The sequence below is a fragment of the Alosa alosa genome, chromosome 20 (assembly GCF_017589495.1).
Source record: "Alosa alosa isolate M-15738 ecotype Scorff River chromosome 20, AALO_Geno_1.1, whole genome shotgun sequence".
Taxonomy (NCBI): domain Eukaryota; kingdom Metazoa; phylum Chordata; class Actinopteri; order Clupeiformes; family Clupeidae; genus Alosa; species Alosa alosa.
The window spans coordinates 29,973,435-30,000,107 of NC_063208.1; the positions used below are offsets into that span (position 1 = coordinate 29,973,435).

A 26,673-nucleotide genomic window follows, 5' to 3' on the forward strand; every position below is an offset into this window, starting at 1 on the left:
ATTGCTAGACATTACAAGGACAAAAACCATGGTGCAGCCACTACACTGATATTCATTGGTATTGAGAGGGTACCCTCATCTAAGTGGGGGTGATTTGGTTAAAACAATTGCTAAAAAGGGAGGCCTATTGGATTCACAAACTGAATACAATTGAAAAACAAGATTTGAGTGTGTTTTTGTGTGGTCTAACTTTCATTGTAAATTTTAACAAGTCTCACATGGAGCATCTTGCAAATGAGTGCCAAAATGAGTGTTCCAACAACAGCAGTCTACCTTAGTTGAATATTAATCCATTACATTTAATCATAGGCTATTGCAATCTAGTACCATTGTTAGCTGTGTTTATTTTATATTGTCATCATGGCATATCAATATAAAATGTAGTTCAACATGGAAATAGCTCAAATGAAATAATAGTAATAAAACTAGTAAAAACACTTTAAAGAGAAATTCCAGCCATTTTTAACCCAAAAATCGTTTTCCTCGAGTTGCCCCGAGTTGGGCTAAGCAAAAAACCTGACAAAAATGTATCCGACCAAACTGGAGATCTATAATGCTAACCTCTGGGGGCATGCTATTTAACTGTGTTTGGGGCCTCTAAACACACTCAGAAAACCATTCCAGGACCTATGAGTTGGTTCCTTACGAGACACCACCATGCTCATTTAACTTGAAATAGTGTGGCAAAACATTATAAACTTTGTTTTTGCGTCGAGTCACTCACCTCAGATTATCCAGCCCATTGCAGAGCCGACACGCTCTCAGCCATAGCCACAGAAACTTTTTTTCTTGGTGTTTTGATTTGTTTGCAAAAAGAAACGATCAAGCAGTGCAGTTGGTTAGATTTTATTTTTTTGCAGTGAGGAAACATCCGACTTCAACTGGATCTATTCAACCCTAGCAAAATTGTTACATAGATACAGTAACTTAAGCCAAAGAAAATATCCTCAGGCCAGGGGAAAAAATACACCACCACATACAGTATACCTTAACATACAGCATGTACCATACAGCCTGGGAGACCACAGCTGTGTACAGAGGTCAACTTTAATGTCTGTTTAAGTACAACTACCGTAAAACTTCAAATAAAAGCAGAGTCCCAAAGAGACGCCTGCCTCTTTTAAATGCCTGGCGTGGCTACAGGTTTGGGTTAAAGGCCGGTCTCCAGTAGAGGCCTGGTCTGTTTTTTAGTTTCGGGTTGTATTTAATCTTCTAAAACCCGTCAGATCGTCTGTTTAAAGCCCAATTCACACCAAAGATTCGCAATGACACGAAACCGTTACAGAAAGGATGTTACAGCGGTGTGAATTAGATGTTGCACGTCGTTGCAAAGCATTTACCATGTCTGGTCATAGTTGCAAGGTTTTAGAATGTTGCATCAAGTTGCTGGTTAATATTAGAATGTTGATTAAATTAATTAGAATGTTGCAGCTCATCTTGTCGCGAATCTTGGGTGTGATTTGGGCTTAAGTATGGTGCAGACTGCCCATGTTACGATTAGATGGCATTAAAAGACTGCGGTGGGGAAAAGCTAGAGTTCCAAATTGTATAACTTTTTTTCAATATGAACTATGCCTATATGTCCGATATCGTCATATGCTGGCAACAAATGTCCGATATCGTCATATGCTGGCAACAAAACCAGAAGGGTTCGCGAACGTTATTCTTTATTCTAAATGTAGGCTACTGCCATGGCGATAAAGAGAAAGAAGTCAGAAAAGGAATTTACCTTAGACTAGGCTATATCAGAGCCTGTCCATGGACATTCTCTGGCTATATAGTGAAATAGGTTGATGATGTAAAGTCAAGTGCGCTTCTATGGGACTGGTGTGTGCGCGCCCAGTTTTATTGATGAGTCGGAGTGGCAATTGCTGCGCATAGTTGCAGTGGAATGTGGCTGCCCAGGGCATTATAAAACTTCTCACTCTTAGACCTACTCATACACGGCGCTGAAATGGCGTATTTAGCTGTCTAAATTTGAATCATATGCTGGGGGAGAAATCGTCGGACATCCATGATTATTTTGTTATCCAGCACCCCTGGTCAAAAATATGTTCCCGCGCGCCTGGAAATAGGCTATGATTTGAAATGTAGACTGTTGTCAAATTTGGCAAATACAATACGGGAGTAAACGATATGGTTCATGCTCTCATGCTGTTTCATTCGTGCCGAAAAGGAGGGAGAATGAAACATTATGCACGTTCCACTTTTGCATAAATAATTCCTGAATGGTTTTGGTCAGGGCTGATAATGCAACTGTATTTGACAAAGGACCGATATAGGCTATTTGCTAGTGACAAAATATGAGCTTTCAGTGTGATACGATCTCTTTGTAAATTACGTTTGATTAAAACGTGTTTCATCTGTTCTGGCTATCCCCGCTATTTGGTTTTGTCTAAAGGGAATTAAAGGCCTGTCTCATATAGACACCTGTCTCTAATACTAGCCAGTGCAGTTTGGCGATGTGGAAAAAATAAAAGCCCGGGCTATTATTTGGAGTTTTACGGTATATCCATGTGATCATAATATCTTTGTCAGACTCAAACAGTGGCTCAGCACTATAATTCTTACATATATACTACAATACTTACATCACTGTCTAACTGCATTTCAGGGCTGTGCAGATTGTATCCAGCGCTAGCAAGCTGACTCCACCCTTTCCACAGATCTTCAACAAATCTGTAAGCCCACAGGGTCTCTTACAGAAGCAGGTCCCGTCCACTAGTGGTAAGTCACAGCAAGAGGAACCACAGACTTTTCAGGCGTTTTGACACCTCGGACACTATTAGTCTTCCCACCAAAGTCATACATTTAACGTCATAAACGTGACTTTCCGAATGTGCGCCATCTTAAGTCATAACTCATACGTACTGAAGATTATTACTCACTGTGCTCTGTATGGCAGTGCATATGCAGAGGCAATGAAGATCATTTAAATAAACTTGCCCAGTATATTTGTTGGTTATAAAAAGGAATAGAATAGACACAAAATTTTTCGTTTGATGGACAGTACAATTGATTCTAAATAAACCTGTCTTCATAAGGTAACATAAATGGGTCATCCTGTGTCAAATCAGACAAAATCCTGGAAAGTGGTTGCTGCACCGTCTCAGATTTTCCTCAAAGTTTGTCTACCTAATATTTAGGTCCCAAAATGAAGACCTGTAAAATATTTTTGTAATGTAATGTGTATGTTTCACTCTTGATTTTGTGTCATTTTTACACTCTCAGAAATGCATTTATCTTGTTTGGGCATTATTATTGATTATTCTCAGCATGCTCAAACTTTGTAGGGTGGAAGACAGACATGTTCTCAGTATGATTGGATCGTTAAAAGTTTGTACTGCATGCCCATTAGTTTTAGTAGATATGGAATAAAATGCAAGACTGGTGATATTGAGGGTCTTATCATTTTTTTGTATCCACATGACACCAATCATTAATTATAATGTACAATGTAATTACAATACTTTATTAATTTTGAGCCAATTTTCGACGTCTCTGCAACAAATGGACATAAAGATATTAAGGATAAAACAAGGTGTGCACTGTGCAATCACACCTAAAATGGTATGTGGGGTAGCTAGTAGGAACACTGAAATCCAAGTGGAAATAGTTCAGTGTATATTAATTTTGTGTATAAAGTGCCAATGATGTACCATGTTTCATTCATACATAAATATACTTACTTAGATACATTGTGTACTAATGCATTTTCATTCTTGTCTCTGAGGCAAAACAATGATTTTAACTCTATTTATTCATGGTACAACATTGGCACTTTGTACGCTAAATGCTAAATGAGCTACTTTCACATACATTTTCAAGCACCTACTACCAAGCAGCTTCAAGCAGCTACCCCGCATACCTATTTCATCCTATGAAAATAACCCCAAAACACAACGTCCCTTTGTTTAATCCTTAAAATATTCAAGTCCATTATATGTGGGGAGTTCAAATGTTGGTACATTAACAAAATATAGTATGTTAAGAAAATAATAATGATTGATACCAAATGTGGTATCAATTTGGGGGGCAGTTGTGGCCTACTGGTTGGGGCTTCGGGCTTGGAACCGAAGGGTTGCCAGTTCGACCCCCAACCAGTGGGAACGGCTGAAGTGCCCTTGAGCAAGGCACCCAACCCCTCAGTGCTCCCTGCCGCTGTAGCAAGGCAGCTCACTGCTCCGGGTTAGTGTGTGCTTCACCTCACTGTGTTCACTGTGTGCTCTGTGTGTTCACTAATTCACGGATGGGATAAATGCAGAGACTAAATTCCTTGTATACGCAAGTATACTCGGCCTAGAAACCTGATTTACATTTACAAAAACAAGTTTATACTACCCTTAATATCAAGAGAATGCCATACAAACATTTAATGGTTCAGTCATACTGAGAACATGTTTGTCTTCCACCCTACAAAGTTTGGGCTGCCTATGAATTACACTTTTCATGATATTAATGCCCAATAATTGCTTCCCAGATAATGTGACTTTCAGGCTGTAAAAATGGTGTAATATCAAGGGCTGAACATAACATGAAGACATAGGATTTGAATGTAAATCTTTTACAGGCCTTGGTTTTGGGACACTTTCTGGATATAGACAATTTTGAACAAAATCTGAGACAGTGCTGCAACAACCTTATCTGATTTCACATGGAATTACCCAAATCAGACTCATCAGACCCCTTCATTTAAAACTCACTATTCTTACTAGAGTAGAAAGTAATCAACACCCCATGTAGCCTGAAGACTTGCTAAATACTGTAAACCAGAGGCTTAGTTCGTTTTCCATTAGAAAGGCTTGTGAGTTACCATCTGTTGATGACAAGTTAACTGCTCAGCCCCTGCCACTAAATCTTGTTTCAAGTTCAGTCACTGTCATTAAAAACTAATTTGCCCCTTCAGTCATTAAAGGGGAAATCCGGCGATTTTTACATAGATCTCCATTTTTTGGTCATGTTATAGATAATTTATGTGGCAATTAAGAAAATATGTATGCAATGTGAAAGAATGCTGTAAATTCTTGATTTTGTATGAATTTCCACAATCACGGAATGTGGAAAAGCTGTCCTATAAACATTTTAAGGCATATACACACGTTGACCTGCTTAGCTAGTGAAGTCAAATTAGGGTTCAAAGTAGTAGCACAGACTGAGAAATTTAAACGATTTGAATATTCTGTCACTGATATGGGTATCTACTTCATTGTTCTACTCATCCTTGCAATAGGATTACATGCGGGACTCCAGCTTCATGCCAATAGCCAAAACACAGCTGTGGGTCTCATTCTTATTCATGCCATATTGCTTAAATATATAGGAGTCCCGAACATTGTGATTACACATTCAGTTAATTGGAACTTTATGCAGTATTCTGAAGAGCCATATAATAATGTAGCAATTCCTGTACACAATGTCTCAATATGTGCACCCACCCATAGTAAATGCCTGGAGTTTGCTATTGCTAAATGCTTATTTTAAAGGCCATATTTGTGAGATCCTACATGTTACTGTGCTGTGTCTGTGTATAGCTATAGCCCCTTATATATGTGTGTGTGTGTTTGTCATCTTCAGCTGTAGCCCCTCCAGTGGTCAGTGTTCCAGTGCTGACCTCTCTGCAGTCATCTCCAGCAATAGGCCCATGGCTGTCAGAGCTACATATCGCAGCAAGCCGCCTGGACCCACACCGCATCGCTCCCAGCTTCCTCACGCATGGCCCAGAGCCCAGCGACTTACAGGAGGCACTAGAACAGCTGCGGGTCCTTGCACACTGTTACCACAATGAAAACTCTGGCTTGTTCCATTCATCCTCAGAGGACGATGACAATGACTGAATTTGATGACATTGGGGATGAAGATGGCCGTAATGACTGTGATGAAGATTGTGATGAATCATGCTGACAGAAATGCAGACTTATATTATATCCGTTGCATGCTGAAGATGGGTAAAGCTGAGTCGGCACTGAATAAAAATGACCTGACCTGAAAGTACCTGACCCAAGCTAAATGACTGAGCTCCTACTACTCCTGGCAGCAATATTCTGTGCATAGACTGGATGAATCATTTCCGTTTTGCATAACTTTGATATCAGTGCTGTACTTACACATGTGTATGTTTTAATGTACCAGAAGTAGCAATTAAGTAATTTCCATCACTTAGATGTCTTGAGTGATTCTCCCTACAGAAAACAGAGAAACCATGGTATGATAACAGATTGGTACCACTACACTGCAAGTCGAAGATCTAATTCAGCTAAGCTCATAAGACCCACCTACTGCATGGGCTTCGTTATAACTTTTAAACATAAATCTTGGACATAGTCAAATGTTCTTATTCGATTGAGACTATTTCAGAAGCTCACTGTCTATTGTTCACTATAAGGCTACAAACGGGACAATATAGACAATGGTCTTGGTATGGTTGGGATTCCAGCGGAAATAAACTTTTCCATTCTAACCTGTTAGTCTTTGTCAGTAATTCACACAATTATTCTGAGTCTTTGAGACAACAGATGAGGTTCCTCCCATTACAATGGTACCAAACAGAAATATACCATACTATTATGTTTTAATGTGGGATTCCCCAAAAATGATCCCCCAAAATAAGGTAAATCTGACTAGATTAAATAACCCAAACTTTTAGACATTCAGGGCTTTCCAATGGTGACCCTCTGTGATAATTAAATCAATCCCAGTTCAAAAGGTGGTGTCTTGTCATCTCAGAACAAGTCTTCTCTATGAGAATATAAGAACAATTTTCACATAAAAATAAATTATTAAGTTTACAAAGTATGACACTTAAATTCTCACACTTAAATTTCCACAACATTTTCAGTATACACATACAAGTAGACTGTGTAAGTCAAGTCAAGTCAACTTTATTTATATAGCGCATTTCATACACAGAGGTAATTCAATTTGCCTAAACAAAAGCAAACGGGAATAGCTGAAACATAGAAACTATTCAAATTTTAGCTGAAAGACTTTCCCAGATTTAGAAATGTAAAAAATAAGTGATAAATTAGCAGAAAGCATCTGAGAAAAGTTTAGATTTGAAACTGGCTACAGTTGGGGCAACTTTGATCTCATCTGAAAGTTGGTTCCAGGGCTGAACTGCATAGCAACTAAACACTGCTTCACCATGTTTAGTTCTAACAGTAGGTTTTACTAACAAGTATTTCTCCTGAGACCTGAGGGGACAATTGCTCTGTCATTAGCTTTAACACAGTTTTAAACTCGCCGGTGACGCAAGAAGTCACGTGACGTCTTAAGCTCCATGGCTGTCATATGTACCTGTGGTTTAACCTGCTGCTGCGTTTTACCTTGATCTCAATTGCTGTGTCTTCAAGGAAATTCGCATCACACACTAGAGGGCGTATTTATTGCGTGTTAGTCTAATCTTGAAACATATGTGGATTAAAGAAGCCCTATGCAGGTCTGGTTATTCCTTCGCTGTTTCTGGGTTTTCGCCTGATTTGGGCTCGCATTTTTCACGACATAGCTTCCCCTGCAGCTTCGGTAGCAAGTGACCGCTACGCTAAACCCCCACTAGCTAGCGAGCTAGCCATCAAGAAACCAAGCTAAACACATACAGGGCTCACAATAAAACGGTCAACGGTCGAGCAAACACATTGTTCAAGAGACTATCAAATCACATTACAAAAATGAAGTTCACCCAAGGGTAGGCTACTTACAATTTTAACAGCAACAAAGCCAAGTCGGACTACATTTTCGGTCGCGATTTTATTTTTTTTTTTGTTTTTTCCGCGGAGAAAGGGTAATTTGGTCCCTTTCCATTTAGTGATTTATAAACAAGCACAAGCGCTTTAAAGCCAATTCTGTGACTTACTGGAAGCCAATGCAGGTACTTAAGTATTGGAGTAATGTGGTCATTTTATTTTATTTTTTGTGAGAACCCTAGCCGCTACATTTTTTACCAAATATAATTACTTCAGTTTTTTCTTTGTTCAACTGAAGAAAATTTTGAGACATCCAGTTGTTAGCCTTGACAGGGACATCAAGGAGGTGTCCCCCAGCCCCCACCCCCACACCACCTCATTGCCAGTGCAACACTCACCCCCACCATCACTGGATATTGCACCCCTCCGAGGTGACAACGACTTCAGTTAACAGCCAGACACACAGACCCCTGATGCACCACTCCCCCTCCCCTACCCCCTCCATCATCACTGCAGATCAGGCTATTGCACCACTCCCCCACGTGGTGACCACGAGCAGTGTGGCAACAATGGCTTCAGTAAACGGCCATCAGTCTCTAGACGCACGACAACCCCCTCAGAAGCACCCCTCCTCCTCCTCCCCTCCTCCCCCATCATCACGGCTGATCAAGTCAGATTGCAGTTAAACAAACTTCGACCTCGGGAGGCAGCCGGGCCTGACAGACTGTGTCCAAGGCTGCTCAGGGCCTGTGCTGCTAAACTGGGGGAGCTACTGAAGCACATCTTCAACCTGAGTCTCCACTTCGGACGAGTCCCAACGCTGTGGAAGACATCATGTCTCACCCCCCTCCCTAAGAAGCCACACCCAAGTGAGCTTAATGACTACAGGCCTGTCGCTCTAACATCACACGTGATGAAGACAATGGAGCGGTCTTGTGCATACTCAGACCCAAGTACGCCATGCACTCGACCCGCTACAGTTTGCATACCTGGAGAAAGTGGGCGTTGGCGATGACATCACTTATCTCCTACACAGGACACATTCTCACCTAGACAAGGGGAAAAGTGCCATGAGAATCATGTTCTTTGACTTCTCAAGTGCTTTTAACACCATCCAACCCCTCCGGCTGGGAGACAAGATCTTGCAGATGGGTGTGGACGCCCACCTGGTATCCTGGATTACAGATTACCTGACCCAGCGGCCACAGTTCGTCAGACTGAAGAACTGTCTCTCTGACACTGTGATCAGCAGCACCGGAGCTCCACAGGGAACTGTGCTCTCTCCAGTCCTTTTCACCCTGTACACATCTGACTTCTGCTACAACACTGTGTCATGCCACATGCAGAAGTTTTCAGATGATACTGCAATAGTTGGGTGTGTCAGAGGGCAGGAGGATGAATACAGAAGCCTGGTGGAGAACTTTGCTTTACCCAACTTTACCTTACGCATGCTAGTTATGTATCCACCAGCTGCCTGCCTGCAGCCTACTTCCAAAACTCCAAAGCTGCTTGATGTCAGATTTGGTTCTGAGGGCACAAGTTCAGTGTATCAACAACACTCAATAACAGTTTATGTGATGTGTTAATCAATTAAATTCCAAACAATTTCACAACAGCTAGTTCTGGAGTAGGCCATTCAACTAGCCCGGCTTGCTTCTGACGAGACTCAGGTTGCGCCCAGTCGGCACCCTTCCTTATTTGGGTTTTGGGTTGCCAGGTTTTAGCCTATGACACAATGGTTGAAATTGAAACTAAGTGATCGTGTATGTGTAGGGTGTATTTCATACACAATCTGGAAACCTGAATGGACTAATGATTTTAAAAGGAAGTTTGATGGCCATCCAAATTACGGGAGTTTTCCGGGAGAAATAACAAAACGGGAGGGTGCTGGGAGATGACCTTGAAATACGGGAGAAACCCGGGAAAAACGGGAGTGTTGACAGCTATGGTGTCAAGTTTTATTTCAGTATCCTAAGTTTTATTTCAGTGTCAAGTTTTATTTCAGTAAGTTTTATTTCAGTGTAAGTTTATTTTCCTTTTTCAAAGTTATGTTAAGTTCTAATTGAATTAGTATATATTATTTGATTGTTATATTATTATGTCTTATTTGCATTTTCATTTATGTTGATATTGTACAGCACTTTCTAACTTTGTTTTGAAAAGTGCTATATAAATAAAGATTATTATTATTATTATTATTATTATTATTATATGTAGTCACAAAGCCAGAACTGAGAGACTCAGGAGACATTTTTATCCCCAGGCCATCCGAACTCTGAACTCACACTATACTGACTTTGCACACATTCACTCCTCAGCACTCATGACCCCCTCCATCTACCCATGTCCTTGATTGCCTAGCCTTTCTGCCCCACCCCACCCCCATCCCCAACACGCACATAAAAAACACACACACTTACATCATCACATACATATTCATCGGACCTAATATTTGTAGTTGCCTTAAAAAAGGAAAAGCAAAGGTGATAGTCCTCCCCCCTCCTCCCCCTCCTCCCTCCTATTTTTATTCTCATCGGATCTGCATCGATCTCAAATATGACATTTCTAAAATCAAATTGACGGAAATCCGTCGTACGACGGAGAACTTTAATCCTTGCACCCTTGAAGGGAAGAACATGTATTCCGAGAAAAAAGAAAATCTCATAAAGAAATAAATATTTTTAATGAAAACATGTTGCTCACAATTATTGGCACCCCTAGAAAATCTTACATAAAAAACCTAACAGAAGCATTTCCCTATCTAATTTTAACTTTGTTAAGTTAGAGTGTCTGTGAACTTTCAGAGGTAGTTCATTACTTTATTTTTCACTAAGGTATGAAAATAAAGTGACACAGAGGCTAGATCCTCTTGTCATTTTTCAACATAAGAAAGACAAAAGAATACACTACATTTAAATAAAAAAAAAGTGTGTTGACATTTGTAAGTCAGTGAATGTCTATAAAAACTAGGTACTTTGTTGAAAATGGCTATATTTACAGTTAAAACAATGATTAAAAGGTTCTAATCAACTGGAAATGTTGCTTGGACAAACATGCTTGGACAAAGACCCATGGTTATCTCGCCCACACGTACAGTATGGAGGATGGTAAGGTAAAAAATTCCATAAGGACCACTATTGGAGAGTTACAGACAAAGGTGTAATCTTGGGGTCACCAAGTCCCCCAAACAATCTTCAAAAAGTGACCTCACTGCTAATAGCTTATTTAGAGGGCATTCTAGGTAAACGCCTGTCCAGTCATTTAATTACCAATGTAAATGGCAGGAGTTACCTAATGGTACAGTGACTTTGTCTGGAACTGTGGTCTATTGTTAGATGACATGAAAATTGTGCACTTTAAGTGTGTTTGGCGTACAGAAGAATGATTATACTGAAAAGAACCCCATACTTAATGAGAATTATGGTGGAGAGGCTGTGCTATTGTGGGGCTGTTTTTATTCCCAAAGGCCTTGGGAATCTAATTAAGGTGCATGGTATCACGAACAACATGAAAAACCTGAACATTTTTAAAGGAAATCTGTCAATCTCTGCCAAGATACTAAACGTTGGTCATGATTGGATCATTTATCAGGTCAATGAACCACAACAAACATCCAGATCAAAACAACGGTTTACTGAATGCAAAATCAAGCTTCGGCCATTGCCATCTCAGTCCCCTGATTTAAACTCCATAGAAGAACAGTGGGGTGAGTCAAAGAGGAGAATGCACAAGTGTGGACCTAGGAATCTGGACGATCTGGGGAGATTTTGCAAAGACCAACAGTCTTAAATCTCTTGCTTTGTATTCTCCAACTCTATGGGGTGTCATAGGTGAATATTACAAGCTGTTTTATTGGAAAAAGGAGGCTTAAGAAGGTATTACAAGCAGGGGTGCCAATAATTGTGAGCAATGTGTTTTTGTTAAAAATATTTATTTCTTTATGATATTTACCTTTTTCTCAAAACAAATTTGCTTCCCTTCAAGGTTGGATTTTTGCTATTTGTTTTCATTGTGAGATTACAATAAAATCACCAACAGATTATTTTTTATACCAGATTTTAGTCAACTTTAGCATGGGGTGCCAATAATTCTGGAGGGTACGGTTCTTGGTTACATATACCTATGTTTTCATTCTTGTCCCTGAGGCAATGTTTTTGACTATTTATTTATGTATGGGTACAACCTGGGGCCTATTGCACAAAACTAGGATAAGGGATTAAGCCGGGATATCTTGGTTATCCTGGCTCAATTTATCCGTGATCCAGTTGCACAAAAGCGGGATAGGGGGCAGCAGGATACTGTTATGGTATAAGTTACCATGGCGTTTTATTCTGTGGAGCTAGCCTGCTCCAGACCAGGCTAAGTTCCAGGATCTATTTAATCTCATCCCTTATCTCAGTCAGCAGTCACCACAAACGGAAACCAATAGTTATTCCACTGCCCACTACACATTGTTATCACATATACCTAGACCCACTGTCATTATTTAAACGTTTGTGATCATTAAATAACTTTTACATACTCGCCATTCCGACCTGTCATGCGACAATGTGACGCCACGGGAGTGCCTAACCATTTTGGCGTGGTGGTGGTCTGCACTAGTTGCAATATTCTCCTAAACAGAGGTGTTGCTGTTTGTTGCTGTGGTGAAAAGGCTATCGCTACCTACTTCACACCGTAGAAGAAGCAATGAAGCCCCTCTAGTTGCCATGGTGAATCAGTGAAGCTGTGATCGGTGACTGGGTCTATTTGAGGGAGCCGTGAGCGCGCACTTATCCAGGATAGGTTTCACCTGGCTTGGTGAATCCGTGTCTGCTCATCCTGGCTTGCTCGTTGTGCAACCAATTAAGCCTGTACGCTCTTGTTTTGGATTCATTGAGCGCAGCTCAGTAACTTATCCCGGATGTCTTAATTCTGCTTTTGTGCAACGGACCCCTGGACGATTGAAACGCGGGACGAATGAAACATTCCAGTTTTCTCTGAGTGCAACGACGATAGATAGGCATCATTTAGACAAAACATAGAACATATCAACCTCTGTTGCTTAGCCAAATGCCTTCCTGTTACGTCCTTTTATCACAGAGTTACAGGCGATAAACGATTATTGATTGTTAAAAGTATCCATTAGCGGTTTAATTTTTTTGATTATTAAAGTGGAGTCAGGCTATAAAGAATTACCCCTACACTGCAAAAACAAATCTCTGGTATTGTTTTTGACAAATTTGCTTGTTTTCAGGATGAGACGTCTTAATTGAAGAAGAGTGATTGCTTTTAAGTTAAATGATTTTACGAAAAAACGCTAGGTAAGTCTCTTTACACTGAAAACAATACCAAGAAGATGTTTTTGATCTTGATATAAGATTAATAAGATTTTATTAGATAAACAGTTTTGTACCAAATAACACAAAACCATACATCCATATCCAGACGATGAGCACCTCACAGTCAAATACAACCAGACCCTTTGAACTGATTGAAGGCCTGTTGAGTATCAATGGAAATCACAACTGTCTCCAGCTTGATCAAGATTTAGTTGTTTGGAACGTTTCAACTTCTTGTATATGGAGTTTCAAAGGAGTAGCTTTAGAAATAGTCTGATACAAGAGCATTTACAACATAGCAAGATTTATTAAGGAAACTTGCTGTAAAAGGTACATTACCAAACAATACAGTATGACAGAATAAGAGACATAACATAATAAGAATAGGATAAGAAAACATAAGCTATGTTCTGAATAAATAGACTTTGATCAACCAAGACTGAATAGGAACACAGGACAACATTTATTTTGAGAGTTGGTTGGTTAATGTTGGCAATCCTTCACCACCAAAGTGTTCCATAAATTCTGAGAGACTGTAGACTTTTCCCCAGCCAACCTGAGCGTCCATACTGATGAAGTAATTCAAGTTCATTTTAGACTCTGCAAAACATTCAACAGACTGAACTGTAACCTTGTTGTACATCATGTTAAATAAATAACAAAATGTATGTTCACCATACTGAAACTTCATACCTGCTGTCTCTATGCAGGGGTAGGAGGGTGGAAGCATTTTCCAATGGCCAACCTCATCTTTCATGTGTGAGCGATCAGAAGCAAAGCTGCTCAAGAAGGTTTCAGCTGGAATAACTCTCAGTTTTCTATGAAACAATGGAGGAGAATAAGAGACAAATAAAGTGTATGTGCAAATTAGCTTGAAATGCTTCTTCTTGCTGTACCTCCTGTATGATTCCTTCAGATAATGATCTGACCGAAAGGCCTCCTTTTCATACAAACTCAGTGGGCAGGGGTAAGGAAGTACTGTGTCCAGATCATAAATGTAGCTTTCTCCACTGTTCCAGTTATGCAATAATATGACATGGTAATCCTGAAGACATAAAGCACAGAAATGCAATCATGAACACTAACCATGCGCAAACAATGGGCCTCATGCAAGGAGCTATATACAAACAGATTTTCTCTTCTTTCTGTTTGTATCTCTTCTGTCTGTCTCTGGTTAGAGGAATGTTTACAAGTGGTTGACAGTACTCTTACCAAGATGAGAGAAAAATAGAGAGAAAAAAGAGCCCAACTGTCACAAACACTTCTTGCCAACGTTTACTGCTGCACTCTAAAGCATTTTTAACATCCTGCACAAAGGGCCGTTCACACCAGGAACAATAACTATAAGATAAGATAACTATGATAAAAGCATACAGTACACACTAACCAACGATAAGGAAAGTCTCTCCTCGTGTTGATAAATGTGATGGTTAAAATTTGATGGGTTCTGATTGGCTGTTCTCAAAATCACTCTGAAAGTGATCGCAAACGATATTGTTCTTTATGTCTTTATCGTTATATAGTTAATGTGTGGACGTCGTCATTTATAGCTGCCAGAAGGGACGTGTGCAGACATTTTGATTTTGCACTTTTTAAAAAAAACTTCTATTTATTTGAACACAACTGTACCTATCTGGACCAGGTCCACCTACGAACAAAAGTGCAAAAGTTTGCTTTTATCCTGCAAGCTTGGGACCTGTTACCAACATGCTGAAGCAAAGCCATTGTGCAATATGCTTATGTTTGTATACAGGCACACAAGCTCTGAACAGGGTTCTTCATTCAGGGTTGAAAATTATGATGTGCTGCTTCTTTTGGTATGTTGACCAAAGTATGATACAGACTTTTTACTAGGATCTCAAGAAACTATGATAAACAATTGCTATGCGCCTGCCATTTATGAGACTAGATTCAGCACATATTTAAGAAAATGTTGTTGCATGAGGCCCAAAGTGTTGAAAGCATTAGTGTGTCTTGTTCTATTCAGAAAATTTATTTAATGGATCATACCCACACGACTGGCTGATCTCCATGACTGGATTTTTGCTTCCATATAGGAACCTGTACAGAGAAAACAAATAGCTCTTTAGAGGAGGAGTTGAGTTGAAAATGGTTGACCTAAAGCTAGTAAAATGAAACCATACCATTCTCCTTTCATTAGATATGAAAACTGCATACACATCTTGAATGCAATGTTGGTGTTGTGCTTTGATATGTTCACAGAGTTTCCAAATATTTTCCTCACTGAAAAGAACATAAAACTTCCATTACAAAATTGCCTATGTTTCCAGACAGATGAAAAAACGTTTTTGACAACACAGTGCAATTCAAACGCTTAGACATAGCTAATTATTCATTCATGGGTTTTCCTTTATTTCCTTGCCTAGTAACATGGATGTTGGTGAGTAAAATGCTGGTTGGTCTGCCATGTTTTCAGTTAAAAGAAATGTTGTCCCTAACTTAAAATGTTGTTTTATTATTGTTACTGATAGGAGTCATTCCATGTTAATTTATTAACGTAAGCTATATAGGTCAATGCATTGTTAGCTGGCCTACCTGCTTGTGTAGTGAGAACACTGCAGATTACCGGTATGCAAAATGCAAAGTTGTTGTCTGGTCTTTAATCAGCCAAAGAACACGTCACTCCTCTATTAGTTACTCTTCATTGGCTTCCTATAGCAGCCACACTTAAATTCAAACTCTGGCCTACACTACACTTACCAGGGATTGGGCAAAATACATCAAATTTAAAATCAAACACTTTAATTTCAAATCAAAATAAACTATAACAGTAGCCACACACACACACACACACACACACTATACGTATCAAAATTAAATAGGCCTACTCTATTTCTGCATTTTGAAAATACTCTTTGCAAACCTCCTATGTATCTACTTTATCTCAAAACTCCAAAAATGCTACATTGAGAATACCACACAGAAATTCCAAAATCAATGCATTGTGGGTGAGCAAGTAACTGGAATTGAGTGAGTATGAGGGTATGAGAGAGGGAGTGCAATGAATAATTGTGTGTGTGTGTGTTTTGGCATTTGTGGCCAGCACTGCAGGGGTCTCTATAGCTTGATGCCTTTGAGCACAACCACCTTTTTGAATAGCCGGTAATTAGGGGTCGTCAATGAAGCTTGTTGATCAATCCAGCAAACAAAGTAAATGCAGGGTTTCTGCAGGATTCAGGCCTAGTCCACACGTACCAAACTTAAGGTTACTCACGTAACCCCGGTTCTCTGATAGCATGAGTGAGGTATCTCACTATGGGACACGCCCCCTCGCGAGTTCCCCAGAAGCCATTATTTCATTACGCCAGCCACTATTGGCTGGACGACTGACGTATCGACGGCGTGGAGGTACTTCCTCCTCCCTTATATTCTCGGCATAGCGTCATTGCTTCAGTCTAGCTAACCAACCTCTTCGCCCCGGCAAAGGGTGGTCTGGTGAGATACCTTACTCATGCTATCAGAGAACCGGGGTTACGTGAGTAACCTTAAGTTCTCTTTCAAGCATTCATTCGGTATCTCACTATGGGATATCGTGACTCCCGGATTGCCAGACAAGCTTGCGATCCCCAACAACATCAGTGCGCCCCCGGCGTCCCAGTGCCTAACACTGAATGTGCCAAAGTCGGGGCAGTGACATCAAGTCTGTACGTTGTCAGGTTTGCCCAACACGCTGCCAAGCATACATCCTCTATGGGGAAGCCCTGACATAAAGCCCATGATGTGACATTCCTCGAGTGGAATGGAATGGGCGTAAAACCGACTGGGGGTTGTAACCCCTTAATTCGTATAGGCCAGGGCAATAGCCACCACAATCCATTGTGATAGATGCTGCTTAGTGAGCGGTCTACCCAGATGTGACTTTGCACAAGACACAAACAGCTGTTCGTTTTCCTTAACTCCGCTGTTTTGTCCACGTCGCGCATAGCGCCCTGACCGGATAGAGCGCATTCAGCCGCTCCTGCTCCGAGGAGGTGAAAGGCGATGGGTTAAACACAAATAGTTCAATCGGCCGACCACGACGGTGACGGGTTGAAAACTACCGGAATTGCTGGGTTGGGTTTTAATACAACCCTCGAGTCACCGGGAAAAATTGCATACAGGCTGTATTCACAGATAGGGCATGAATATCGCTTTTGGCGCGTTTACATGCCAAAGCCACCAACAAAGCCGTCGTGAGTGAGAGCACTTTAAGATCCAACTGTTGTAATGGCTCGAAGGGAGGGCGAGACAGAACATCAAAACCATCGGCAGATCCCATGAAGGGGCCAGTGGTTTTAGAAACAGGCCGGGCGTCGAGCCCCTTTCATAAATTGGCGTATGAGAGGGTGCTGGCCCGCTGTTTGTCCCTAAAGCCTACATGGCAGGCGAGATGGCAGCCAGGTAAACTTTGTCAGTGGAGAAGGACTTGTTTTTTATCCAGTAAGTCTTGCAGAAACTTAAGGATGCGTCCACAGAGCACTGGAAGGCTATCTTCCCTGTTTTAATACACCCGCCATTTGCTATCATACACGTCCTAGTTGATGGCGCCCTTCCGTGCATCCGCCAGTACTGGATGCGCCGGTCAGTGGCAAAATTAACGCCATCTAGTGGCGCTAACTGGCGCGACCGAGCTGGCGTGGGCTGCAACGCTAGCGTGCTTATGTTGCCCATCGCCCCCGGTGGAGCTTTCGTTCCGCCTGGTTGCGTTATTAGGGAGTGATTGCACGCCATTGCCACTGAACATGGCTCGTGACTTTTTTGTGAGAGCTTTTTTTGTTCATTTGACAATTTTTGTATTCTTTTGGCGGATCGCCCTCAGCCCTCGGCCTGGCTGCTTTTGAAACATTTATTTTGAAGGGGCACTTTTGCTTGTGAGACTCTGTTGGGGCTCGAACTGGCACTCCAGGTCTCTTCTCCGCTTCAGTGGGCTGTGAACTCGGCGCCTCTGTGGCCTCTACTGCGCCTCTTGGGGGCAGTGAACATGCCTCTTTGAACAGGCCCAGGAACGGGGCCGGTGTGAGTCGAGGAGGGGGGAGTGGAGGGGGTTTTGCTGACCTCCCTGTGTCGCGTTAGGGTTAAAGGGCTTTTTAACCCAGGCACCTTTGAGCTCGGGGGTCTTACCAAGGCTCTGAGTGGCAGTCTGGGTCGGGAGCTGACGTCTCGGTATCCGGTACTGCGGCGGGCGTGCTGCTGCCTCGGAGAACGTCTGTCTGGGTGCTTTGGGACCTTTCTGGGGAGGCACAGCTGCAGCGCTTCACCGTCCCGTTTCTTTTCCTCACACCGCTTTTGCATAGTGGCCACGGCTGGTCCAAAGAGGCCTTTGGGGTCCACGGGCACATCTAGCAGCTGGGTCTTCTCCTTGTGGGAGAGGCTGGAGAGGTTGAGCCAGCGAGTTCTCTCTTAAGAGACCATGAGGGCCATAGCCCATCCCGCCGTTTGCACCGCACACCTGTGTAGCCGTAGGCAGAGGTCTGTGACCACACACATTTCGCCCAAACAGCTGGCTGGTTGGGAGCGGACGAGAAGTCTTCCTCCAGCTCGGCTTGGTAGGCCATGAGGAGAGATGAGGCGTTGGGAGCTCTCACCGCCGACGCCACTGCTTTGTAGCTTTTTTCAGTCACAGCGGACTGGAAATTGTCTTTTGGAGGGGAATGCAGGTCTAGGGGTCATCACTTGAACTTCTGGGTGGGGTGGAGATGGGGAGGCCAGGGGCGGTTCGACAGGGGCAGATGGGAGAATCCACTGTTTTCCATGTCTGGCCATTCCAGCGCCCATGCCCTTGAGCCAGGTTTTTAAGCTGAGAATGGTCTGCTCCATGGCGTGTGGCTTCCTCGAGGCACTCGGTGGACAGGCAGCGCTTCATCACTTCTCCGCGCCCGCCTTCCGGGGGGCGGCAGCCTGAGTGGCTGGGAGGAATAAGTCGTCGCCATCCTCATCCCCAGGAATAGTAGGTCGACGGAGTCATCCTCTGAGATGAGTTCAGCCGCCAGTCGCACCTAGCATCCCCATTGGGCTGTCTTGATTGGCCGGATATAGGCGATAGGCGTCGAGCTGTTACGGCCCCAGCTAGCACCCAGTTCTCCAGCTGGCGGCTCCTGGGAAAGGGTTGCTGACTCAGGGAAGGGAGGTCATCCGCTCCTAGCATGGGGGTCGTGCCGGTGAGACTAGCTAGGCGTGCTAGCCTCGTCGGCCCGAGACTGGAGGGGAAAGTCGGGCAGTGTTCACACACTTCGGGGGATGTTAAACGGGTCTGGGCCTGTTGCAGCCCCAGACACGCCGCGGCACACACCTGGTGGGTGTCAGCGGCGAAATCTTGTTCCCACAGAAACACATCCTAGCCGGGCTTCGTGCTTTCCTCGGCGAGGGGGGGGCACTGGCGCCGACATGTTGTTTCGCTACTGTTTGAGACACAGGCTGGCTACTGGCGACGACAGCTTTGTTGTATGGAGACTTTGGGGTTTGGAGGCTACTGTATTTTAGTGGGCTACTGTTTGGAGACAGGCTAGCGTGCTACTGTTTGGAGACAGGCTAGCAAGGGGAGAGGCTACTGTTTGGCGACAGGCTAGCCAAGTCCAAACCAGTGCTCTTCGAAGATGAAGCGGCGTTAAGGTGGCGTTAGGGGACCAGTCGTTACCTTGCTCAATGAACAGTTAAGCCACAGCACCTGTATCTGAGAGCAAGCCTCTGGGGGCAGAAGAGGTTTTAGACTGAAGCAATGACGTTCGCCGTGGGAATATAAGGGAGGAGGAAGTACCTCCTCCACGCGTTATATCGTCCAGTCGTCCAGCCAATGGTGGTTGGCGTAATGAAATAATGGCTTCTGGGAACTTCAGCGGCGTGTCCCATAGTGAGATACCGAATGAATGCTTGAAAGAGAACCGATCTTTTTTTCCTCCGTCTTCCCTGGAACCCTATCAAGAATATTTGCGTCCAAACGGATCCATCTCAACACATTACTTCATACCCCAGGCCTATAGGTGGCACTGTGTCTTTACAGAAATTCACCAAAACTTGCTTTAAAACAAACAGAATAGGCTCTACGGCCGAAAATGGCTAGTGCAAAGGAAACCAGAATTGTTTGTGTGGACTGATGATGAACTGTCAACTGTAGTCAACTGTAAAACTAATAAACTTTATTTTACGGTTTGTGAAGGGTGCAGTCCGTCCTTTATTTGGCTAGCGCCAGGTAGGCCTACTAATCACCTTTACTTTCTTTGGTTGTAGGATAGTCCGTGATTCACATTAGTTTTGGCTATCACCGCAATTAGGCTACTAAGCATAAGGCTTAGCCAAGTTCTAGGCTATTCTGTCGCCACATTTATAATATTGCTATAAAACCTTTTGTTAGAAACAGTCAATACTTTTGCCTGCATCAAATTGTGCATTAGCATTCAGTGTGCTACCATCGGGCTTAACATGAGTTCTAAAGCGTCTTTGTATGCTTATATCTGATTTCACTTTCGACTGTGAATGCATGTATATATGTTGTAAGACATGTAAAATAAATGAATGACACTGGCACTACGCACAAATTAATGTAGCCTAAACTTACACCGCACTTTCCTAATAACTTAAGTTCTCTCGCGTCACTGACAGTAGCTAGAATGCATAAAAAACACCGGGAAAAACAGTGTTCAGTCCACCAAGTCATAAGCTATCGGCGCTGTGCAGCATCAGTTGTGATATTTATCTTAACGGAGTGTAATCGTAGGTAATATCATGTATGAAAACTAGTATTTGTTAGGCAATACTATAAGTGCAAGTCCAGGGCAGCTGAGGTGTGGCGATGACATCATCGATAAGCAAGCAGGATGTGCGGTTTCGCATAACATTGAACAAACTTTATGAAATACCTTAAATTTACATGAGTTTAAAAATATCTTTGCCTCATGAACATTTAAAACAGGAGTTATGAGTAATGCAAAGTTGTCTGTTATTATTAAATCTTAAAACAAGTGAATTTTGCTCGTCATTTACAATATCTTTCAGAAAATAATAGTTTGTGTCACATCTACAGGTTCATAACATCAACAGTAATAACCAAATCTTACTCAAGAGTTTAATAAAAATAAGTGCCGTAAATCCAAGTGCATAAATGTTTTTTTTTGGCTTTTCACTGTTGATAGTGACAGATGTTACCGTTCAAAATACTCAATTTCAGATTGATCAAGAAACAGATAACTTGCTGACACTAATGAGAAGGGTGATACTGAGATCTGGATTTCAGTAAAGAGGCCAGGTCTGGTTTGAGGGCAGTGGTTGAAATCCGTAAAATGTCACGCAAGTGGGAGTCACTTAAGGCCCATTCACACCAAGAACGATAACGATAATGATAACTATAACCATAACGATAAAAGCGTTCACACTGAACAACGATAAACAAAGTCTCTCCTTGTGTTAATGAATGTGACGGCTAAAATTCGATGGGTTCTGATTGGCTATAAGCATTTTATCGTTGTGAAAATCGCTCTGAAAGTGATCCCCAACGATATCGTTCTTCATGTTGTTATCGTTATAGTTTATGTGTGAACGTCGTCATTAATATTATCGTTATCGTTCTTGGTGTGAATGGGCCTTTAGTCTTGACCTCAATCGGTTCTTGTTCATAAGTTCATGACAGAGAATGTCTTCTCACACAAATATGTGGAGCCGAATAAGCTCAGTATTTTCTTAGCAAATGTTCGCATTTCTGGAAACCTGTCTTTATCCAGCTTGCCGTAAAAGTCAACAAGAGAAAGCTGCTGGTGTTTGCCGCGCCATTCATCGTCACACTGCAGCTCAATGAGCTCCAGCTGCAGCTGTGGAGGAGCATCATCAGGGTCCACGGAGAAGGGAGAAGAGAAAAGCAGCATGTCCTTTTCAATAACTGCAAAATCCCGAAAGCGTTTGTTAAATTCCACAGAAAGAGATGCGATAGCTGTTGCATAACTTCATTTGCGCACCGATGTTGTCCTGTGGGAAACTGTCAATGACCTCTTTCAAAGCCGGGAAGTGCGCGGTGCAGGGCTCTGTTTGGGACAAGTGTCTTTGGAAAAGTTGCAGCTTGGTTCCAAAGGCTTTGATGTGAGCGTATAGCTGGCTCACCACTGCATCTCGTCCTTGAAGATTAACATTCAGCGCATTCAGATGCTTCGTTATGTCAACCAAAAAAGCCAAATCTGCCAGCCATACAGGATCGGTTTCATAACATGATCAAATTTGAGATGTTTGGCGCAGAGAGCCTGCTGGTGAATTATACAGTGAAGTTTAATGGCGTTACCTCCTTCTTCGCTGACTTTATTGCAGATCAGTGTGGACAATCCACTTCGCTCACCAGCCATGGCAGGCGCACCATCGGTAATGATCCCAGAAACTTTACTCCATAGTAGTTTCATATCATCAACAGCTTTACAAACAGAAACGAATAAATCCGATCCTCTGGTTTGGCCTTTCATGCTTTGGAGGTCCAGCAGCTCCTCTGTTTTGTTCATGTTATTGTCAACTCCTCTTAAAAAAATAGCTATAAATAGCTAACAGTAGCTGTGCAGTGTCAGATGCATCTATGCTTTCATCGCAGGCTAATGAGAAATAATCAAAAGCCTCTCCCCTGTCCCCCAGTTGGCTCTGAATATCCGCTGATATGTCCTCAACTCTCCGTGCCACAGTGTTACGTGCCAGGCAAACATTTGCAAATTCTTGCTTCTTCTCAGGGCAAATGTTCTCCACCATTTTCATAACACAGTCTTTGATAAATGTACCTTCAGTAAAAGGTTTGCCATGTTTAGCTATTAACATGGGCACTTCGTAGCTTGCTTTGGTGATATTTTCTTTTGACTCATAGGCCCGCGTGAAGAATCGCTGTTGTGATGCCAGTGCAGCTTGGAGCTGCTTCACTTTTTCAGCACGCTCACCCTCTGTTAGCTTGTCGTATGTGTTAGCATGTTTAGTCTGGTAGTGTCTCTTTACGTTGAAATCCTTAAACAAGGCAACCGTCTCTTTACAAATTAGACAAACACAATTGCCTTGATTTTCAGTTAAGAAGTATTGTAATTCCCATTTCTCTTGAAAGCGGTGGCCCTCACTGTCAACTTTCCTCGTTTTCTTTGCAGTGGCCATGGCAGAAATGAGCGGAGAGGGGTTCGCAGCACCGATGCAGAGACTGATAGTATTAAAGTGGTGCTGCCACCATTTGGTGAAAGGTGTCAAGTTTTATGATTTATTTATTCTGTTTGACAGTGCAGGCGGGCCATAAATAATACATTATAAGACCGAAGCTGCGGGCCATATGAAATCTGACCGCGGGCCGTGATTGGCCCCCGGGCCGGACTTTGGACATGCCTGACCTACATGAATTACAAAAAAAACCTTCAGTCATTAAAATTCCCTTCAAAATAATTATTTTGGGCGGTGTTAGAGTCTGGGAACATTGTTTGGACAAGTTTGGCTATATCTTCGTTCCCGTTGTACGAGTGGTGTTTGGTCACGGTATTCAACACCCACAGGACCTCCGCTTTCAAGGTGGAGGATGATCCGATATGTGTGTGGAACTGGAGACAAACGGAATCCCGCGCAGTATCAATCTTTAGGCTGGTGGAAAATAGTTGTGCATAGTAGGATATGTGAATGCAAATCAATCATTGTGTTTTCTGTCATTAGATAAAATAAGCTTAAATGTTCAAAAAACTAACAAGCCAAAGAAAATCTTTCTGGGATCATAGAAGAGATCAGTGTCTTGCAATGTTAATTTCTATGATTTTGGTGAGCACTAGGCCTACACTAATGACGTGATACGTGAACTAACGGGATAGTTACCTAGAAGGAGATCTCTCCAGATGTAAAAGTTTGTCAATAGGGTGTGTAGCCTATTTCTGAAATGTTATTAAACCCAACAGTAGGCCTAAATGAACTAAATTCATTAGGTAGGGTAGCAACACAAACTTCAAAGTTCAAAGTCTGCTTTATTGTCAATTTCTTCACGTCAAGACATACAAAGAGATCGAAATTGCGTTTCCTACTATCCCACGGTGGAGACAAGACATATTTTACCAATTAGGTCCACAGACAAACATAACATTCAAGTAAACAATATAAAAAGTAAAAATAAGAAGGCACATACAATGAAGAAATAAGAGCAGCACAATTTGGTAGAAATTGTGCAATTGTGCATACAGTAGACAGTCAATATCATAGTGCAAAAGTCAGGCCAATAAATGGCTGAGGTAGTTTTGTTTGACCTAAGTATGCAAGTGGCATAGTGGTGCAAGTTATGTAAGAGCAGCAGAAGTGTGTTCAGAAGTGTTCAGGACAACAACAACAAGTTGCAAGTTGCAAGTGTGTGTGGAGTGTGCAAGTGGAGTAGTGCAAGGCAGCCATCGTGGGTCTAAAAGTCCAGGATGTTATGTAGCTGAGGGTGGAGGGGGGAGAGGGGGGAGAGAGTTCAGGATCCTAACAGCCTGGTGTATGAAGCTGTTGGTGAGTCTGGTGGTGCGGGAGCGCAGGCTTCTGTACCTCTTCCCAGAGGGCAGTAGATCAAACAAATTGTGAGCGGGGTGACTTGCATCACTCACAATTGTGGTCGCCTTGCGGGTGAGGTGGGAGGTGTAAATGTCCCTCAGGGAGGAGAGTGAAGCACCAATAATCTAATAAATGCGCTGCAGGGCTTTCCTGTTGTATTCAGTGCAGCTTCCGCCCCACACAGCGATACAGCTGGAGAGGATGCTCTCAATGGTGCCTCGGTAGAATGTGGTCATGATGGCTGGTGGAGCACTTGCCTGAGCTTTCTTCGCCAGTGATGCAGTGTTGGTGGTCCAGGAGAGGTCTTCACTGATGTGCACCCCCAGGAATTTGGTGCTGCTCACTCTCTCCACCACAGCACCGTCGATGGTCAGTGGCAGGTGACCTCTACGGCAGCAAATTTCACTATGTGGTTGTTGCTGTAGGTTGCAGTGCAGTCATGCGTCAGCAGGGTGAAGAGCAGCGGACTGAGCACGCAGCCTTGGGGGCCCCCGTGCTCAGTGTGATGATATTGTTGCCAACACATACTACTTGAGGCCTCTGACAGAGGAAGTCCAGTAGCCAGTTGCAGAGGTAGGTACGGAGTCCCAGTTTGTCAAGTTTGCAGATGAGTTGTTGTGGTATTATGATGTTGAATGCAGAACTGAAGTCTATAAACAGCAATCTCACATATGAGTAAACGAACAAAACACCGTTCGGTTGGGACAGAGAGAGGTCGCTGCGTGTGCACGCGCCACCATCTTGAGAGGTGCATTTCAGCTAATCAACTTAACATTACAAACATTACTATTTGTTGCTTTGTGGTCACAGCATCACACACATGACAGCTGCAGGTTGAAAGCTGTGTGTGTGTGTGTGTGTGAGGAGAAAAGACACATAGGGCCTAGGCTACAGTAAGCACTAGAAGCATGCTTTGCGCACACTGACATGAAATACGTATCTTATTGCAAAACAACGTCATTCTTAATGGATCTTAATATCGCCGTAATTTCACAGAAACCCCCTTCAACCCTCTCTGGTGCAACACTTGACCATAGACTGTAAAAGAAAACATTGGCAGTAAAGCCTGGGAGTTCAGAGTTTGCGTGGGTTTCTGTGAAAATCCTTCTGACAAGTCTGTTTGCTGCACTGCCGTATGGACCTTGTTGTGGAACGCTGTGATAACACGCAGATTCCTCAGACAGCTACAACAAGCAAAATGAATGAATGCTGCCTGCTGCCGCCAGCGCATTTTATGTGGGGAAAAGGCGATGGTACAACCGATGGATGAACTTTTTAGGGCTTAAAATTCTTATTATCAAATTTAAGACATTTTATGACCCCGCGGAAACCCAGCTCATAATGGCAGTGACATGTTTCTATTCTAATTACTCAATTTAAATGTAAGTTACTGTAGTGTCCTAGAAATAACAGAAATGGAACGAGGGGGGCTTAAGACTACAGAAGCAGTGCTTCACCAAAAAAAAAAAGTCACAAAAAAGTTAAAAAAAAAAAAATCTTCCAATAATTTAGTACTTTGAAATAGAAATACAACCACTAACACAAGCAAAAATCAATTCTGAGAGTGACAACAGAGTGCCATCGCCACCCACCCGCGAAGTAAAACAGCGTTGTTAGACACAAACTCACCAGTAACAGCTCGTGTAGACACACTCCTCTCTTGGTGGAGTGATGATGACATACTCCAGTGAAAGGTCCAGTTTATTCATGCTTTAAAATTGTGTTAAGAATAACGTTACCTTATGTAAAGTTACAATCATTTAACTGTCCTCTTCAGACCGGTTCAGGCCAAAATCCTCTTTATGTTTCAAGTGTAACCGAAATTTGAGTCCGTGCTGGAAACAAGACTTTGTTGGCAACATGCAGAAGGTTCTGATCAGTAGTGATGTTACCAAGGGGGCAGGCGAATTCCCGGAAGTAGAAGAATCGACGTAGGCTGGAGGGACCACCTCTCTGCTAACTTTCATAGAAGTCCATTCATTCTAGGATTTTTTTGAAATACCATAACTTCATATAACATATATCCTGTGCTGATATTGTAGCTTTTGTGTAATCAACATAAACACTACAAAGGCAAAACAGACTCCACTACCTCGTCCGTAATGTTGGTTACCCGTAAGAAGAATGGTTAGCTTGTTTGGTTGGAGGGAAGCTAGCTTTGACGTAATCTCTCTTTCGCG

General features: G+C 42.5%; 2 protein-coding genes across 4 annotated transcripts in view; one reads left to right on the plus strand and one right to left on the minus strand.

The window, feature by feature from the left end:
* The window catches only part of msto1 (misato mitochondrial distribution and morphology regulator 1), a 71,647-nt gene extending 65,190 nt beyond the window's left edge, over nt 1-6,457 (plus strand). Inside the window, exons 13-14 of the mRNA XM_048229907.1 lie at nt 2,615-2,727; nt 5,575-6,457. Of these exons, the coding sequence (XP_048085864.1) occupies nt 2,615-2,727; nt 5,575-5,834 (373 nt within the window). The 3' untranslated portion in view covers nt 5,835-6,457. The remainder of the gene's footprint in view (nt 1-2,614; nt 2,728-5,574) is intronic.
* A 6,830-nt stretch (nt 6,458-13,287) lies between these two features.
* On the minus strand, nt 13,288-26,387 carry wdyhv1 (WDYHV motif containing 1). Of its 3 annotated transcripts, none has more exons than XM_048228927.1 (6): nt 26,123-26,379; nt 15,145-15,244; nt 15,011-15,061; nt 13,897-14,045; nt 13,694-13,818; nt 13,288-13,600 (listed from the first exon to the last, which is right to left on the minus strand). In XM_048228927.1, the coding sequence occupies exons 1-6, from the start codon at nt 26,200-26,202 to the stop codon at nt 13,464-13,466; spliced, it is 642 nt and encodes a 213-aa protein (XP_048084884.1). In that variant the 5' UTR covers nt 26,203-26,379; the 3' UTR covers nt 13,288-13,463. The 3 variants fall into 3 exon arrangements, with proteins under 3 accessions (XP_048084884.1, XP_048084886.1, XP_048084885.1); XM_048228929.1 differs by having other exon boundaries at nt 15,015-15,061; nt 26,123-26,163; XM_048228928.1 differs by lacking the exon at nt 15,145-15,244 and having other exon boundaries at nt 15,015-15,061; nt 26,123-26,387.
* Between the last annotated feature and the right edge of the window lie 286 nt (nt 26,388-26,673).